Raw genomic sequence first — 19,953 nt, 5'->3', positions numbered from 1 at the left:
CCAAGTTCATCATTAAGTTGGGACTGAACACCTCCCTCTGCAACTGGATTCTGGACTTCCTGACGGGACGCCCCCAGGTGGGGAGGGTACAACACTGCCACACTGACCCTCAACACGGGGGCCCCTCAGGGGTGTATGCTTAGTCCCCTCCTGTACTCCATGTTCACCCACAAATGCGACTTCAACACCATCATTACGTTTACTGACGATGACGATGAGATAGCCTATAGGGAGGAAGTCAGAGTCCTGGCAGTGTGGTGCCAGGACAACAACCTCAGCCTGACAAAGGAGCTAATCGTGGACTGTAGGAAACGGAGGGCCAAGCACGCCCCCATTCACATCGACAGGGCTGTAGCGGAGCTGGTCGAGAGCTTCAAGTTCGTCGGTGTCCACATCACTAAGATGTATCATGGTCCACACAAACCAACACAGTCGTGAAGAGGGCACAACTACGCCTCTTCCCCCTCAGGAGGCTGAAAAAATGGCATGGGCCGTAAGATCCTCAAAAGTTATACAGGTGCATCATTGAGAGCATCTTGACTGGGTCCATCACCACTTGGTATTTCAACTGCTTGGCATCCGACCGCAAGGCACTACAGAGGGTAGTGCGTACGGCCCTGTACATCACTGGGACCTAGCTCCCTACCATCCAGGATTTCTATACCAGGCGGTGTCAGACGAAGGCCCTAACAATTGTCAAAGACTCCAGTCGTGGGCGGTTCTCTCTGCTACCGCACGGAAAGCGGTACCGATGCACCAAGTCTGGAACCAACAGGACCCTGAACCGTTTCTACCCCCAAGCCATAAGACTGCTAAATAGTTAGTCCGGCTACCTATTTGGTTAACTATTTAACTATCTGCATTTGAGTCATCACATATTCAGCTGCTACGGTTTATTATCTATCCTGTTTCCTAGTCACTTTATCCCTACTTATATGTACATACATAGCTACCTCAATTACCTCGTACCCCTGCACATTGACTCTGTACCCCATGTATATAGCTAAGTTTTCTTATTTTTGTATTATTTTTATTACGTGTTATTACTTTTCTATTATTTCTCTATTTTCTCTCTCTCTGCATTGTTGGGAAGAGACCGTAAACATTTCACTGTTAGTCTACACCTGTTGTTTACGACGCATGTGACAAATAAAATGTTATTGATTTGATTCAGAACATTTATTGAGTTTCTCAGGATTTGCTGTGATTAATCATGATTATCGCATATTCATAATTTTCTCAAATTGAGCTGTAATTTAAGAGTTTTTATACAAAAAAGCGTTACAAGAATATTGCCGTTTTGATTTTGTCCAAAGTATCAAAATCAGGAATATTGATAAACACTTTATTTAACCTCAGTCAACTTGTTTGGACCTCGTGTTGTTGTTTTTAGCTGTATAGATGATGTATTTAGGATGTTTTCAATGTATTTTGAACGCTTTCAGACATTGTGATTGAAAAAAATGAAGGTTTTTCACGTGAAACTGCATATCCGATTTTCACATGGGAAGGTTTTTAACATGTGAAACCGCAAATTCCACATGTGCAACTGCAATTCACATGGGAGGTGAAAACATGTTTTTCTTCTCACATGTGAAAGGTGGTATTAACATGTGAACTCTAATACATGTGAAAATATGGTTTCCATGTGAAATTTAAGCTCAACATTTCATGTGGAAATTCCTCAAACGTTCTCCTCACACCTTCATAGAATTTATTTTAATTTATAAAATTAAAATTTATTTTCGGCATTCTGTTTTGCAGTTTTAGCTGGTAATTTAATGAATGGGGCTTGGAGCCCCATCACTCTACTATGTTTTAGCGATGTGTGAAAACACTGATAATAAACTTTGAAAACCTGTAACTATTTTCAGAGCCTTTGACCAAAGAAGCAGAAACAAAGGTAGTTTTATTCTCGTCCGAAACATGACTCCACATTCTATCTGTCATGGGAGTTCAGAAAAGCAAACAACTCAATGTGTGCGAAGTGCCACTTCCCTTGTAAACCCTAGATGCCATTACAGAGCAAGTCAAAAGGCTGTATCTTGGGTAACGGTTGCTAAGAGTTGTCCCTGGACATGAGAGCAGAATGTGTCAGTGACATGTTTTAGGCCAAGGAACAGGGCCAAGGAGAACAACACTATGTTATGGTGGATATACTTTCAAATGACTGCACTGCTTCACTGAGAAGAACATCTACTAAGTTAGAAGCTACGTCGTTCCAGTTCCTTGGTTCTAATCCATAAGTGACTGAGAATAGAGAACAGTGAGTGTTTCATACAGAATAATAGTATTTTATTATCTTCATTTTCCGATATTTTTCCAAATTAGTCGTGTTTATATTTATACGTGACTTTGAAGTAAAGATTTTATGTTTAGATTGAAACTGTATTTAATGTCATGTTGTAGAGAACGGCGTAATGCAATGTTTGGGTATTTTTTTTATTTTTTTTTATCACATTACTTTCAGAAGGAGATTTTTACGTGAGATATCTTTTGTGACCACATAGGGTTAACCTACTTTTTTCCCCGACAACAACTGCAATGTAAATTATGAAGGGGTTCTGCCATTGGAGCCAAATATTTTTTTCCCATGTTCATTTAATGGTGTACTTTAGCTTGATCTACTGTTGCAGTATATGTGGTTCAACACTACCCATAATTGGTAGCTGGACTGAACATTGGGTGTTCCGAAAGAGTAATGTCCAATTTTGCAAAAGTCATTAAGAAGAATGTTTTTTGTACTTCAAGCCACCACAAAAACTGGACAGCTGTGTGTTTGTGTGTGTGTGTGTGTGTGTGTGTGTGTGTGTGTGTCCGTACGCATGTTTGCTTGTGAGTGTGTACATATGTTCGTGTGTGCGCGTGTGTGTCTGCATGCCCTGCATACCACTCTTTTAATCAGTCTCTTTCTGTTTGCTCTTATTAATGTACCAGTGCAGAGTAAGTTGTTTCAACACAACTCCAAAATGTATTTTGGGATTATAAAGAGCTTAATTACGAGGGGGAAAAAGGCAGGTTACGTTACACCACTATTGCGTGTTTAATTTGTTCTTAATCTGAGCGGTGAAAAGGAAACGCACAGGCGGCTGCATTGTTTCAGCCTGACTGGGTTCATACGAACAGTCTGCTGATATATACCTGCCTGATCCCTAGACAACATTGCGAAACATTACGACACAAGAGCCTGTCGGTGGTTAAACACTGAGAGAGGCATTGAGGCCTAGCTGTGTTATGTACATCCTGCTTCTGATCTATGGATTGGTTTGACAGAGAATGTGTTCGAACAATATTTCCTGTCTTTTAAAAACAAAAAATGGGTTTGAGTAGGGTTTATCAAGGAGCGATGCTTGGCTCTCTGTCGGTGTAATTTACGGCCCAGTGTAAAATTAAAGACTGCCTCTTGTGTTATTGCAACCGTATTTCAAAGGGCCTTTCTCTGCCATTGAAAAGCTCTCAAAACATGTACACCCGCAAGTTGTATAATGATTTTGTAGGATTTTCTCTCATTCCCCCTCTCTCCTAACATTCTGTTCAGTACTGTATGTAACTTTCCTCCCCAGCATTCTTAATGGTGTATAACTTAGTCCCCTAAGCTTAGCAGAGGAAATTAAGCATTGAAAAGAAAGTATTTTACACTGGAAAACACATTAGTGACCCGTCTGAGTTTTTTCTCACATTTTTTATGTTCCTCGGTCTTAAAAATATCCAAACGCCATTTCATTGCATCTCTTCAAATTTCATAAACTGTATTAAAACCTTGTAATATTGTATGAAAAATATGAAAACATCTTTATATGAGCAGAATAAAAACCACAACATTTTTTACAGCGTGTTTGCCTTGGTGATTTCATTAGACAATCAAAATGTTTAGCTTAGATTCCGTTTTTCAGAATGACTCAGTCTTGTGCTTTACGTCATGGTGTTATTGTGTGTTTTGTCATTGTGTTGTCGTGTGTTTGGTCATTGTGTTATCGTGTGTTTGGTAATTGTGTTCATGTGTGTTTTGTCATAGTGTTAATGTGTGTTTTGTCATAGTGTTAGTGTGTGTTTTGTCATAGTGTTAGTGTGTGTTTTGTCATAGTGTTAGTGTGTGTTTTGTCATTGTGTTATTTATTGTGTTTTATCACAGTGTTATTATGTGTTTTGTCATAGTGTTAATGTGTGTTTTGTCATAGTGTTAATGTGTGTTTTGTCCTGCGTTCCCTGGTTCTGTTGGGGAGCTCTGTGAACAAGCGCAGAGCGTGTTCAGGAGAGAGGAGCATTCAGGGGCCACTAGCTTTCCCAGAGGAAGTGTCTACCAGAGCTAAGCAGAAAAAGCTCCAAGATGAATTGTCCTTCCTGTTTGAGTTGACATCTACACTTGGTATCTCACAGTTTTATAAGGATGGTGCTTTATTTTGTCCCTTTTACAAAATCAACACGCCCTCTTTGCTTTACATCGCTTCCAGAGGGCTGTGGATTGTTTGCTGAAATCATAAATCCTTGTGGACAGCTTCAGCTAGCTTTCTGTATTAAAGGGGCTCTTTCATAAGACAAGCTTTGTGAAGTAAAATGATGTAAATTACAAAATGCGCGTGGTAGGTATTCCAGAGAATGGCCGTTGCCAGCTCCTAGCTCGTATGTATTTTAGGCTTTAAATCTCAAAATTCTAAAAACGTTTGCACTGTTGTTGCCATGTATACTCAGTCAACTCTTTCGCTTTGCACTGTCGGTGTTTGTTTTCATTTTCTCTGCTCTACACGCTCAAACTGAACTAGTGAACAAGACAAGGGAGAGAATAAATAGAGGGAGGGAAGGAGTGAGAGTGAAAGTGAGAGCAGCAGTCAGAATTTCAAAATGCACCATCTCAGAAGAAAGATTTCTGAAGTTTCCTCTTAGTCATGCTCTATCTGTAACAGAATGTCATGTTGTGGACTGGATGTGGTATGCAGATGATACCACTAGCATACACCACTGGTGCTGCTCTCTGCAGCTAGCTACTATGTATGAAATACCTAGTGTGTTATGTGTTAGGCCTGCCTGGCGATATGACTCAAGCCTTTCTCTAAAGTCTGGTCTGGAATGAGGAGGAATGTCCAGTTCCAGCAGCTCTCTCAGGTTGGACTTCCTCTGTGTGTGTGTGTGTGTGTGTGTGTGAANTGTGTGTGTGTGTGTGTGTGTGTGTGTGTGTGTGAAACCATAGATTTAGAGAGAAAGTCTTACAGTACAGTAAAATTTCCATGAGTCAAACCCCCCAAATCATTGATTTGAAGCTGGGTTTTTCTCTTCTGACACTTCTGAGAACGAGATGGGGGGGGAACACAGCTAAATGGTCCTGGCTCATTGGAGGCCGTAGGGAACGTTGTTTACCTTGACTTCCCTTAGTAACTTCCCTTCCCCTCGACCCAGAGCTCAGCTCAGCTAAATGCAGCCTGTTTGTGTTGTTTGCCCATAGCATGGAAAGAGCAGGAGGCTGAACCAGGATGTTCGGTCCCAAATGGCACCCTATTCCCTATATAGTGCACAAATTTTGCCTCTGGTCAAAAGTAGCGCTCTATATATGTAATAGGGTGCCATTTGGGACGCATCCAAGGGAACGCTGGGCCAGGGGTCTGAGTCTGTAATGCCTGGTTGGTTGTCAGACCCAGGAGCTTTTCTAGGGGGATTTAGAGATCCTAACTCCTCAGGAAGCAGCAGCCCAACACTGGAGCACTTAACACTGTGACACCTCCATGTGTGATGGGAGGGGATGTGTGTGTTCATGCATTGCACATGCTAATGCAACACTGTGCAGCAGGGCAGGCCTCCCACTCCCTAGCTCAGCCTGAGAGCCAGAAAGCAGCCAGGGGAAGCAGCGTGCTCTGCTCCTGCAGCTCACTTCTCTTTTAGGAGGGCAGGACTCACAAGAGTCCCTCTGAAGTTCGAAAAACCTCACTCTCCTGATTCATTTCTCAAACGAGCGCGAGCAAGTGTTCATGTTACCATGGTTTGGGAATATTCTAACAAGTGGTGTATTATAGTCTTTGAGATCCCAGCTGGGGAGGAGGAAGAGAGAAAAAATGCAAAGAGACACGCTTATCTTAGCCCATAACTGTGCGCTTGGGGAGACCTTATTTGGCCACGTCTGAATAACATGCTATGATGTTGGCAAAATGCTGCTTCTGGCACTTTGCAGGCATCCTCTCTTTTCACAAAAGAGACTTGTGTCTGAGCCTAGCTGCATGTTTTCTGGACCTTGTGTATATAACATTTGCGTTTCAGAGGTGTTTTGGATGCTATTTAAAAACCCGTATAAAAACCATATAAACTGATGTTACTACCACAGAAATACTAACTGATACACTGATGCATTGAAAGAGACCCGTATTCATAGGCCAACATTAATTTTTTTTTTCTTCCCAATGCAGGGAATGAATGGGAATGGAATGGTGGTATTATTTTCTCAGCTTTTTGGGGGTTGTCAATGTTCTCCCAGAGTGTGTCAGTTTGTGTGCTCACTGCTCATACACGGAGAGGAGATAGAAGCCTCATCTTTCATCTGTTTTCCTTTCACTATTTATCTTTGAGCAGAACATTCTGGGAATGTCTTTCTCTCCGCTCTCTGGCACTGCGCTAGGCCGCTAGCTAACCACACAAATGTGCGACGCAGCCTTTTTAGTTTGCATGTAACACAAAAAGAGTCAGAGTTCAACCTCACACTGACATACATTATGAACACAATGATAGCATGGGAACAGAACAGAGACCTGTAATGTCCTGTAATGTCCCGACCAGTGGTAAACTCACTGTCAGGGCCAAGGGCAGGCTGGTTGAAATAGATGGAGATGCATGATGTGAGGATCTATTAGATTACTTTAGAGGCAGATGTTCACGTTAAAACACATGAACAAACACACACACACGTGCACATGCAGCACATGGGGATTCGTGAAACGTAGTCCTCATCCTGAAGCTTTTCGTGTGGCGCCGACTGGTAAGATGCTTCAGGAGGGCAGTCATGTGTGTTATTAAGCCAGAGGTCCTGGATCTGAGACGAATCAGGAGGAATTGGTACTCGCTAAGCAAGCAGCGTGACGTACTTTACGCGCACACACAGACACACACACTATTATATTAATGATACAGTACAAACCTCATTAAGGATCTCCATGAAGAATGCTCTGCATGTGAAAGACAGAAGAATCCAACCTGGTCTCAGAACATTTCGTATTATTCTGTACGTAAATCTGAAACACTTGATTTAATATGATATGTTACGTTTCATATGGTACAGTTGAAGTCAGAAGTTTACATACACTTAGGTTGGAGTCATTAAAACTCGTTTTTCAACCACTTCACACATTTCTTGTTAACAAACTATACAGTCGTGGCCAAAAGTTTTGAGAATGACACAAATATTCATTTCCACAAACTTTGCTGCTTCAGTGTCTTTAGATATTTTTGTCAGATGTTACTATGGAATACTGAAGTATAATTACAAGCATTTCATAAGTGTCAAAGGCTTTTATTGACAAGTTGATGCAAAGAGTCAATATTTGCAGTGTTGACCCTTCTTTTTCAAGACCTCTGCAATCCGCCCTGGCATGCTGTCAATTAACTTCTGGGCCACATCCTGACTGATGGCAGCCCATTCTTGCATAATCAATGCTTAGAGTTTGTCAGAATTTGTGGGTTTTTGTTTGTCCCACCCGCCTCTTGAGGATTGACCACAAATTCTCAATGGGATAAAGGTCTGGGGAGTTTCCTGGCCATGGACCCAAAATATCGATGTTTTGTTCCCCGAGCCACTTAGCTATCACTTTTGCCTTATGGCAAGGTGCTCCATCATGCTGGAAAAGGCATTGTTCGTCACCAAACTGTTCCTGGATGGTTGGGAGAAGTTGCTGTTGAAGGATGTGTTGGTACCATTCTTTATTCATTGCTGTGTTCTTAGGCAAAATTGTGAGTGAGCCCACTCCCTTGGCTGTGAAGCAACCCCACACATGAATGGTCTCAGGATGCTTTACTGTTGGCATGACACAGGACTGATGGTAGCGCTCACCTTGTCTTCTCCGGACAAGCTTTTTTCCGGATGCGCCAAACAATCGGAAAGGGGATTCATCAGAGAAAATGACTTTAGCCCAGTCCTCAGCAGTCCAGTCCCTGTACCTTTTGCAGAATATCAGTCTGTCCCTGATGTTTTTCCTAGAGAGAAGTGGCTTCTTTGCTGCCCTTCTTGACACCAGGCCATCCTCCAAAAGTCTTCGCCTCACTGTGCGTGCAGATGCACTCACACCTGCCTGCTGCCATTCCTGAGCAAGCTCTGTACTGGTGGTGCCCCGATCCTGTAGCTGAATCAACTTTAGGAGACGGAGAGCGGGGGGCGCTAGAGAGCGTGCTATGGAGTAGACGTGCTTTGCTAGAGCTCCGCTCAATTTTGAAACAAATTAGTATTTATCTTAACCTCTCACAACCTATAACTTCAAACAAATATGACAAAGGGAAAAGGCACCAAAAAAGGGGGCGCTAAACAAGATAATTGGAATGAGATAGACAACGAACCAATTTCAACGTCGCCGACCCACGGGGAGCTAGCTGAAGAGGCTAGCTTCCAAGAGTTCCCCACAGATCCTACTCAAAGTGACATACTGGCTGCCATAAACGCACTAAGCAAGAAGGTGGACACAAGGTTGGCTGATATCTCAAAGAGTATTGGGACTTTGGCCGAAACTGTGAAGGCAACTAAGGGAAGGGTGCACGAGGTTGAGCAGACGACAGACTACAGGACATAGAGAAACAGTGCGCAACGTTCAAAAATGACAACAAAACCCTGAAGGCCCGACTGGAAATGCTCGAGTCGCATTCAAGACGCCAAAACATCCGAATATGTGGGATCCAGGAGGACACTGAGAAAGGGAAACCCACTGAATTTGTCTCGGAGCTGATACCGGCATTACTGGGGAGTGAACACTTCAAAACGGCCATCCTGATCGACCGCGCACACAGATCACAGGCAACGAAGCCGGCCAAGGGCGGGCCACCAAGGCCATTCATTGTAAGGCTGCACTATCCCCACACCAGGGATCTCATCCTCAAGCTGGCTAGTCAAAAGTTCCCCCTTAACTACAACGRAGCCAGGGTGTCTTTCTACCCAGATCTTACCTTGGAGGTGAGGAACCAACGGAAAGAGTATGATGAGGTACGCAACAAATGCAGGGCGGCCAACATCCGATATGGATTCCTCTTCCCAGCCCGGTTTAAGGTGACAGTCGAGGGATCAACACGTACGTTTGACAACGCAAAAGAGGCCGATCTGTTCTTGACAAGCAAGCTCCCCGGCTGAGGATACAGAACGGCTGTGCCAGCCGGCTAAATGGCCAAATACAGGCCAGGAATGTGTTTTGAATTGAATTTCCGGCCTATGTCTTTTCGATCAGAAGATCAGAAATTGGGACTTATATGATAGGTGAGATGTTGTGGCTAATATAGCATTGTTTGGCATGTCATGTTTTAGCGCCACTCACCCCCTAACGTGAGAGTTAAGTTAAGTTTTATTTAATATTAGTTTATATGCGGAGCATCTATAGACGACGAGTTAGTTCAAGCTKTATGTCTAGACACCCTAAGTACAATGAAAAAATAATAATAATAAATTAAAAAATATATATATATTTAAAATAAAAAAAACTTTAGGAGACGGTCCTGGCACTTGCTGGACTTTCTTGGGTGCCCTGAAGCCTTCTTTACAACAATTGAACCGCTCTCCTTGAAGTTCTTGATCGACCTCCGCTAAATGGTTGATTTAGGTGCAATCTTACTGGCAGCAATATCCTTGCCTGTGAAGCCCTTTTTGTGCAAAGCAATGATGACGGCACTGTTTCCTTGCAGGTAACCATGATTGACAGAGTAAGAACAATGATTCCAAGCACCACCCTCCTTTTGAAGCTTCCAGTCTGTTATTCAAACTCAATCAGCATGACAGAGTGATCTCCAGCCTTGTCCTCGTCAACACTCACACCTGTGTTAACGAGAGAATCACTTTGTGGCAGGGCTGAAATGCAGTGGAAATGCTTTTGGGGGATTCAGTTCATTTGCATGGCAAAGAGGGACTTTGCAATTAATTGCAATTCATCTGATCACTCTTCATAACATTCTGGATTATATGCAAATTACCCTCATACAAACTGAGGCAGCAGACTTTGTGAAAATTAATAGTTGTGTCATTCTCAAAACTTTTGGCCACGACTAGTTTTGGCAAGTCAGTTAGGACATCTACTTGACACAATGACACAAGTAATTTTTCCAACAATTGTTTACAGACAGATATTTCACTTATAATACACTGTATCACAATTCCAGTGGGTCAGACGTTTACATGCACTAAGTTGACTGTGCCTCTAAAGAACTTGGAAAATTCCAGAAAATGTTGTTATGGCTTTAGAAAGTTCTGATAGGCTAATTGACATAATTTGAGTAAATTGGAGGTGTACCTGTGGATGTATTTCAAGGCCTACCTTCAAACTCAGTGCCTCTTTGCTTGACATCATGGGAAAATCAAAAGAAACAGCCAAGACCTAATTCTAGATCTCCACAAGTCTGGTTCATCCTTGGGAGCAATTTCCAAACGCCTGAAGGTACCACGTTCATCTGTACAAACAATAGTACGCAAGTAAAACACCATGAGATCACGCAGCTGTCATACTGCTCAGGAAGAGACGCGTTCTGTCTCCTAGAGATGAGCCTACTTTGGTGTGAAAAGTGCAAATCAATCCCAGAACAACAGCAAAGGAACTTGTGAAGATGCTGAGAAACATGTTACAAAAGTATCTATATCCACAGTAAAACGAGTCCTATATCGACATAACCTGAAAGGCCGCTCAGCAAGGAAGATGCCACTGCTCCAAAACCGCCATAAAAAAGCCAGACAACAGTTTGCAACTGCACATGGGGACAAAGATCGTACTTTTTGGAGAAATGTCCTCTGGTCTTCCAAATGGACAATGACCCCAAGCATACTTCCAAAGTTGTGGCAAAATGGCTTAAGGACAATAACGTCAAGGTATTGGAGTGGCCATCACAAAGCCCTGTCCTCAATCCTATAGACAATTTGTGGGCAGAACTGAAAATCGTGTGCAAGCAAGGAGGCCTACAAACCTGACTCCGTTACACCAGCTCTGTCAGGAGGAATGAGCCAAAATTCACCCAACTTATTGTGGGAAGCTTGTGGAAGGCTACCCGAAACGTTTGACCCAAGTTAAACAATTTAAAGGCAATGCTACCGAATACCAATTGAGTGTATGTAAACTTCTGACCCACTGGGAATGTGATGAAAGAAATAAAAGCTGAAATAAATAATTCTCTCTACTATTATTCTGAAATTTCACATTCTTAAAATAAAGTGGTGATCCTAATTGACCTAAAACAGGGAATTTTTACTTGGATTAAATGTCAGGAATTGTGAAGAACTGAGTTTAAATGCAAGTAAACTTCCGACTTCAACTGTATATGGGGCATACAGAATGGCATTTCCCATTCTTAAAATAAAGTGGTGATCCTAACTGACTTAAGACAGGGAATTTTTACTTGGATTAAATGTCAGAAATTGTGAAAAACTGAGTTTAAATGTAGTTGGCTAAGGTGTATGTAAACTTCCGACTTCAACTGTATGTATTAATTTGTGGATGTCCATCATCCATTTCGTATGATACACTATATATACAAAAGTATGTGGACATCCCTTCAAATGAGTGGATTCCGATATTTCAGCCATGACCGTTGCTGACAGGTGTATAAAATTGAGCACACAGCCATGCAATCTCCATAGACAAACATTGGCAGTAAATTGGCCTTACTGAAGAGCTCAGTGACTTTCAACATGGCACCGCCATAGGATGCCATCTTTCCAAGTCAGTTTGTCAAATTTCTGCCCTGTTAGAGCTGCCCCGGTCAACTGTAAGTGCTGTTATTGTGAAGTGGAAACGTCTAGGAGCAACAACAGCTCAGCTGCGAAGTGGTAGGCCACACAAGCTCACAGAACGGGAGTGCTGAAGCGCGTAGTGCGTAAAAATCGTCTGTCCTCGGTTGCAACACTCACTACCGAGTACCAAACTGCCTCTGTAAGCAACGTCAGCACAAGAACTGTTCGTCAGGGGGCTTCATGAAATGGGTTTCCATGGCTGAGCAGCTGCACACAAGCCCAAGATCCCCTTGCACAATGCCTAGCGTCGGCTGTAGTGGCGTAAAGCTCGCAGCCATTGGACTCTGGAGCAGTGGAAACACGTTCTCTGGAGTGATGAATCACGCTTCACCATCTGGCAGTCCGACAAACTATTCTTGGTTTGGCAGATGCCAGAAGAGCGCTACCTTCCTCAATGCATAGTGCCAACTGTAAAGTTTGGTGGAGGAATAATGGTCTGTAGCTGTTTTAACGCTTCAGCATACAATGACATTCTAGATGATTCTGGGCTTTCCCCAACCTTGTTGCAAGTTTGGGGAAAGCCCTTTCCTGTTTCAGCATGACATTGCCCCAGTGTATAAAGCGAGGTCCATACAGAAATGGTTTGCCAAGTTTGATGTGGAAGAACTTGACTGGCCTGCACAGAGCCCAGACCTCAACCCTGTTATAGCAGCAAAGGGGGGACGAACTCCAAATGAATGCCCATGATTTTGGAATGAGATGTTTGACGAGCAGGTGTCCACATACTTTAGGTTATGTAGTGTACGTTACAAATTAGAATTTGTATGATATGTTACGAATTGCAATTCGTACAATATAATCTGAATTTGAAAAACATATATGTTGCGAATTCCAATTTGTTATGGCTAACGTTAGCTAAGTGGCAAACACTAACGTTAGCAAGCTGGCCAACGTTAGCTAAGCTAAGGGTTAAGGTTTAGAGTCAGGTTAAATGGTTAAGATTAGGGTTAAGGTTCGGGGAAAGGTTAGCTAACATGCTACGTAGCTAAAGTTGTGGTGAGGAGGTTCGAACACGCAACCTTTGGTTTGCTAGATGTTTGCCTTATATGCCGAGAGAGAGAGACAGAGAGACGATGGCTTTATTTGCCTCGTCGTCCTCGCTTAATATAGTCATATTCATAGCCTATCGAAGCCTATAAGGCCCGAGAGAGACTGAATAACTAAAGCTCTCTCCTTCATAAGACTGTTTCATGAAATGTCTGAATCTATTCAATGGATTTAGGTGTTTAAGAAGGTCTTAGGATCATTTCCTTTGTACACAGGATACTGTCTAGAATATTGTTTGCTGTGCTTAAAGGATCCTCAGATGACAGGATGTGTCATTTCAACACTCACAATTGGTTGGTTGTTCAAACACGGCTGCCAAGCCTGCGTCAATATTCTTGGTATACAAGACTTCAGAAACAAAACTTGCCATTTTTACAGCTTTAAAGCTTACTTTTTAGTTAGGACTCAATGTAGAGCCTGAAAAGTATCTAGAATATACTGTATGATTAATGCACTGTCAAATAATCATTTTGTTTGGGACTCGTGAGCTTTCGATTGTTTAGCTTTGAGATCTAAATTAGCCTGTTTCGTTCAGTATTGATGCAAACCAGAAAGCCTCCAAACTAAGTTGAGTGTGGCTTAAGAGAGCTCAATGGTACAACATTGTGATTTCATGAAGGAGCACACATTGAACAAATTTAAAATGTCCATTGCGCCGGAGTGTTTGTGCCTGTATTTACTTTTATTTTGATTTGGGACTGCAGCTGCCCACAAGCTAGATGTAGTCACTTTTTGCTCACGAAAATAGGCAAAGATAGCATACTAAAACCCATGCTATACCATAGCCACAGTGGTTTTTAATGGCAGACTTTTCCATCTCCAAAGGTTTACATGTTGTGACAGTATAATAAGTAACTCTTTTGAACACAATAAAAACGTTTTAATGTATTATTTTGATGTAAAACCCAAAATGTGGGGCCCAAAAAAAGCAGAATTTCTGGTGAGAGAAAAACCCAATGTTCTGCAAACAGATCAAACAGCAGATCCATTATACAAGTGGCAGTAATAGTCGGATATAATATGACCTTTGGAGCAGTGGAAGGATGTCAAGTAGTGTGGTTGCTTCGTGCTCAGGTTTTTAATGCGTAGCCACGCTGCTGCCTGCTAGACAAACGCTTTCATCTAAACAAACTTTGCAGAGAGAGGCAGAGACGGGCAGGCATGTGCTGCTTGCAGCTGTAACCCATGCCCCATGCTCATGGCCTGGTTAGGAGGTTAAAACAGGACACACAGAGAATGACACGCCACTGCAGCCTGACAGACTATTCACAGCTACTGTATACAGACTTTGCATTTCTCAGCAATCGTGAGTTGTAGTGCTGACCATGAGCAAACTACTTGATACTTACAGTGTCTACAAAATGAATACATTTAATGTAAATGCCATATCCCCATTGATTTACCGACAGCTTCATCATGATATTGAATGAGAATGAACAGATTGTTGCATTAGCGACTTTATCTCCTACATTAGCGACTTTATCTCGTCTATCTCCCCTGCTTCTGATTGTTACAGTAGCATCTTTAACCTGTCCTCTCCTCTCTCCCTGTACTGTAGCTCCTGTTGGGTATGATGGGCTCCACTGACGAGGTCCTTCAGGAAGCTGCCGCTGGCTGTGTGGCTAACATCCGCCGCCTGGCACTGGCCAATGAAAAGGCACGGTACGGTTAAACAACCACAATTAACCCTCCCCCCCAGAAGCTACTGTGACCTCATCATCACTTTCTGGGTACGATTGGATGTCATGGTTCCAGATCTACTCCAGTAGCCTTCCATCCACAGAGACTCATCTCACTATCCCTCTATCCTTCCCACCCATCCCACAGAATATAAGAGTGATTCCTTCTGCCTCCATCTGTAATAGCAGGAAGCGTTTATTCTATCCTACCCATGAATTTGGATGATTATTTCATTTGGATTTCATACAAACATACTGTATAGGAAAACTATTTCACACTTCCTCTTGTTTTTTTCTCTTCTCAATTTGATAATAGCAATAAATGCTTTCTTTCTCCTGTTTTGTGCCCATGCCAGATACCCCACCACTGTTCCTGAGAGTGAAGCAGTTTAGAGCATGTACTGTGCAGTCACATTCCTTACGCAGTCCACACGAGACACTGATACCTAAACAAGACCACATCTGGCTGTGTTACTCACTTCAACACAAGCACCTTAAAACTGTAAATATGTCTGCGAAACACAGACACAACCTCCAATGAGCCATTGAGAGATATTGGGAACATAATGCATTGTTGGGTCAGTATATTATATGAGCTGAGCTTATTTGCTCAACAGTGGGTCTGTCTGTATGCAACTCAAGATACTCAGAAATTCAATCAACATTGACATAAACGGGCAAAATACAGCGATAACATTGCATAATGCAATAAAGGTCCCTCCTGCACTATAAATATGAATCTAAACATGTAATTGGTACACGCAGTTTCCTATTAATCACAATTACTTAATGTATGTTCCTGTTGCATTATGGGTAGGCATAGTCATTATAAGTAATTGGGAAAGTGTATGTATATACAGTACCAGTCAAAGGTTTGGACACACCTACTCATTCAAAGGTTTTTCTTTATTTTTACTATTTTCTACATTGTAGAATAATTGTGAAGATGTCGAAACTATGAAATAACACATTTGGAATCATGTAGTAACCAAAAAAGTGTTAAACAAATCAAAATATATTTTTGATTTTTCTATGTAGCCACTAGCCACCCTTTGCCTTGATGACAGCTCTTGGCATTCTCTCAACCAGCTTCATGAGGTAGTCACCTGGAATGCTTTTCCAACCGTCTTGAAGGTGTTCCTACATTTTCCTGAGCACTTGTCTGCTTTTCCTCCATTCTGCGGTCCAACTCATCCCAAACCATCTGAAGTTGTTCTAGACCTCAGCTGAATCTGGTAATGAATGGTGTGGCTGTTGAACAAGTTGAGGAGACTAAATTACTTGCTGTTACTTTAGATTGTAAGCTGTCATGGTCAAAACATATAGATTCAATGGTTGTAAAGATGTGGAGAGGTCTGGGCGTAATAAAGAGATGCTCTGCGTTTTTGACGCCACACTCCAAGTTCTGCAGGCTCTAGTTTAGTCTAATCTTGATTATTGTCCAGTCGTGTGGTCCAGTGCGGCAAGGAAAGACCTAGTTAAGCTGCAGCTGACCCAAAACAGACCGGCACGTTTTGCTCTTAATTTTAATCAGAGGGCTGATATAAATACTATGCATGCCAGTCTCTCTTGGCTCAGAGTTGAGGAGAGACTGACTGCATCACTTCTTCTTTTTATAAGAAACATTAATGTGTTGAAAATCCCAAATTGTTTGCATAGTCAACTTACACACAGCTCTGACACACACACTTATCCCACCAGACATGTCTTTTCACAGTCCCCAAATCCAGAACAAATTCAAGAAAGCGTACAGTATTATATAGAGCCCTTATTGCATGGAACTTCCTTCCATCTCATATTGCTCAAATAAACAGTAAACCTGGTTTCAAAAAACAGATAAAGCAACACCTTGCGGCACAACGCCTGTCCCCTATTTGACATAGATAGTTTCTGTGTATGCATTGATATGTAGGCTACGTGTGTCTTTAAAACAAATATATGTAGGTCTGTTCTTGTCTTGATGTTCTGTATTATGTTTCATGTTTTGTGTAGACCCCAGGAAAAGTATCTGCTGCTTTTGCAACAGCTAATGGGGATCCTAATAAAATAACAAATACCAAAATTGGGTTGATGTCGGTGATCTCCTTCGTCAAATAGCCCTTACACAGCCTGGAAGTGTGTTTTGGGTCATTGTCCTGTTGAAAAACAAATGATAGTCCCACTAAGCCCAAACCAGATGGGATGGCGTATCGCTGCAGAATGCTGTGGTAGCCATGCTGGTTAAGTGTGCCTTGAATTTAAAAAATAAATCACAGACAGTGTCACCAGCAAAGCACCTCCTCCTCCATGCTTCACGGTGGGAACCACACATATGGAGATCATCCTTTCACCTACTCTGCGTCTCACAAAGATACGGTGGTTGGAACCAAAAATCTCCAATTTGGACTCCAGACCAAAGGACACATTTCCACCGGTCTAATGTCCATTGCTCGTGTTTCTTGGCCCAAGCAAGTCTCTTCTTATTGGTGTCCTTTAGTAGTGGTTTCTTTCAGCAGTTCGACCATGAAGGCCTGATTCACGCAGTCTCCTCTGAACAGTTGATGTTGAGATGTGTCTGTTACTTGAACTCTGTGAAGCATTTATTTCGGTTGCAATTTCTGAGGCTGGTAACTCTAATGAACGTATCCTCTGCAGCAGAGGCAACTCTAGGACTTCCATTCCTGTGGTGGTCCTCATGAGAGTCAGTTTCATCATAGCGCTCGATGGTTTTTGCGACTGTACTTGAAGAAACTTTCAAAGTTCTTGACATTTTCTGTATTGACTGACCTTCATGTCTTAAAGTAATGATGGCCTGTCGTTTCTCTTTGCCTATTTGAGCTGTCCTTGCCATATAATGGTCTTGGTAGGGCTATCTTCTGTATACCCCCCTACCTTGTCACAACACAACTGATTGGCTTAAACACATTAAGAAGGAAAGAAATTCCACAAATTAACTTTTAACAAGGCACACCTGTTAATTGAAATGCATTCCAGGTGACTACCTCATGAAGCTGGTTGAGAGAATGCCAAGAGTTTGCAAAGCTGTCATCAAGGCAAAGGGTGGATATTTGAAGAATCTCATATATAAAATAGATTTTGATTTGTTTAACAATTGTTTGGTTACTACATGATTCCATATGTGTTATTTCATAGTTTTGATGTCTTCACTATTATTCTACAATGTAGAAAATAGTTAAAATAAAGAAAAACCCTTGAATTAGTAGTTGTTCTAACTTTTGACCGGTAGTGTATATACACACCTCAGAACCAAAACCCTAGTGTGGCTTCTGCTCGACAATACCCTTTAAATGACTCATAAACAACTGGATTTTTTTCTTCCATTAAAGACAATAACTGCTCGGCTGCTTTTTCATACAAATAATGACATGAACTTAAAAAAAGAGAGAATAGATTGCTTTTTATTGAAGAGAATACAAAACATAACAAAAGAGAAGGGATTGGATGAGAATGGATTGCTGCTTAAGCTCAGACATCCCTATCACTGTAGTAGGAAACTTGATGTGTGTCCTCCTTCTCCTTTACCACCTCCATCTTGTGTCCTCAGAAAAAACAAACATGTCAGTTTTCATTGTTTCACCTGCAACCTGAACTCAGGGGTAGATGTAGTATAGTAAACAAAAATCTGGGACACTCAAATTTGTATGATATGTACAGTCAACTTTCCTGCCAGTTCTTCTCTACGGTGACACCATTTATGGGAATGCAGCAGCCACTACTCTTAAACCTTTGGATTCCCTGGTGCCACTAGGGCAGTTTAAAACCCTGATGATAAATGAGTCCACCGAGGTGTGCAATTGTTTTGATTGATTGACTTAAAAAATGTGTTTATGATGCCTGTAATGTACTTTTTATTTTATCTTGTAGTTTTTCCTTTTATTTCATGTCCTCGGGGCACCATTGAAAATGAGACCCTGTTCTCAATTGGGCTCCCCTGATCTTTTAGAGTCTAAGCCCTTACTGCTATTAGCCCATAAAAACACATTAAATAACAGATTCATACTGTACATGGAAAAACAGTCAGAAAATAAATAAAAATTACTTTTTTTAAATTAAATGTATCAAGATCCTCTTCCTGGAAATGACTGGACCAAAGCGTAGCGTGGTACGTGTTCATGATATTTTATTAAATTAGAACACTAGAACAAAAATAACAAAGAGAAAACGGACAGTTCTGTAAGGATACTAAACTAAACAGAAAACAACTACCCACAAAACACAGGTGGGAAAAGGCTGCCTAAGTATGATTCCCAATCAGAGACAACAATAGACAGCTGCCTCTGATTGAGAACCACACCTGGCCAAACACAAAGAAATAGAAAACATAGAAATAAAGAAACTAGAATGCCCACCCTAGTCACACCCTGGCCTAACCAAAATAGAGAATAAAAGCCTCTCTATGGCCAGGGCGTGACAAAGTGTCTGACTTATATATGTATGAGAGATAAGAAAGATCAGGAAATTATTTTCATTTTTTGGAACCATATTTAACAACAACCAAAAAATCTCTTAACTACAATGAACAAAAAAAGGAATATTCCATTCTCTGACGAGCTCTGGTGGACATTCCTACAGTCAACATGCTAATTGCATACTCTCTCTAAACTTGTGAAATCTGTGGCATTGCTTTGTGTGACTAAACTGCACATTTTAGAGTGGCCTTTATTTTCCCCCAGCACAAGGTGCACCTGTGCAATGATCATGCTGTTTAATCAGCTTCTTGATATGCCACACCTGTCAGGTGGATAGATTATTTTGGCAAAGGAGAAATGCTCACCAACAGGAATGTAAACAAATCTGTGCATAAAATCTGAGAGAAATAAGCTTTTTGTGCTTATGGAACATTTCTGGGATCTTTTATTTCAGCTCATGAAACTCATAAAGTTTGTCACATGTTTCATGAGCTGAAATAAAAGATCCCAGAAATGTTCCATATATATATATATATAAACACACATATAGTGTACAAAACATTAGGAACACCTGCTCCTTCCATGACATAGACTGACCAGGTGAAATCTATGATCCTTTTTGATGTCCACTTCAATCAGTGTAGATGAAGGGAGTCGACAGGTTAAAGAAAACATGTTAAGCCTTGAGACAATTGAGATATGGATTGTGTGCCATTCAGAGGGTGAATAGGCAAGAAAAAAAGATGTAAGTGCCTTTGAATGGGTTATGGTAGTAGTTGCCAGGCACATCGGTTTGAGTGTGTCAAGAACTGCAACGCTGAGTGGTTTTTCACTCTCAAAAGTTTCACGTGTGTATCAGGAATGGTCCACCACCATTAGG

At 41.6% G+C, this 19,953-nt stretch overlaps 1 protein-coding gene across 1 annotated transcript in view; it reads left to right on the top strand.

The window, feature by feature from the left end:
* odad2 (outer dynein arm docking complex subunit 2) overlaps nucleotides 1-19,505 on the top strand; it is a 73,508-nt gene extending 54,003 nt beyond the window's left edge. Inside the window, exon 20 of the mRNA XM_023999533.2 lies at nucleotides 14,544-19,505. Within this exon, the coding sequence (XP_023855301.1) occupies nucleotides 14,544-14,657 (114 nt within the window). The 3' untranslated portion in view covers nucleotides 14,658-19,505. The remainder of the gene's footprint in view (nucleotides 1-14,543) is intronic.
* The last annotated feature ends 448 nt before the right edge of the window (nucleotides 19,506-19,953 follow it).

The sequence above is a fragment of the Salvelinus sp. IW2-2015 genome, linkage group LG14 (genome assembly GCF_002910315.2).
Source record: "Salvelinus sp. IW2-2015 linkage group LG14, ASM291031v2, whole genome shotgun sequence".
In the NCBI taxonomy this organism is placed as follows: Eukaryota; Metazoa; Chordata; class Actinopteri; order Salmoniformes; family Salmonidae; genus Salvelinus; species Salvelinus sp. IW2-2015.
This window is presented reverse-complemented; position numbering and strand designations above follow the sequence as displayed.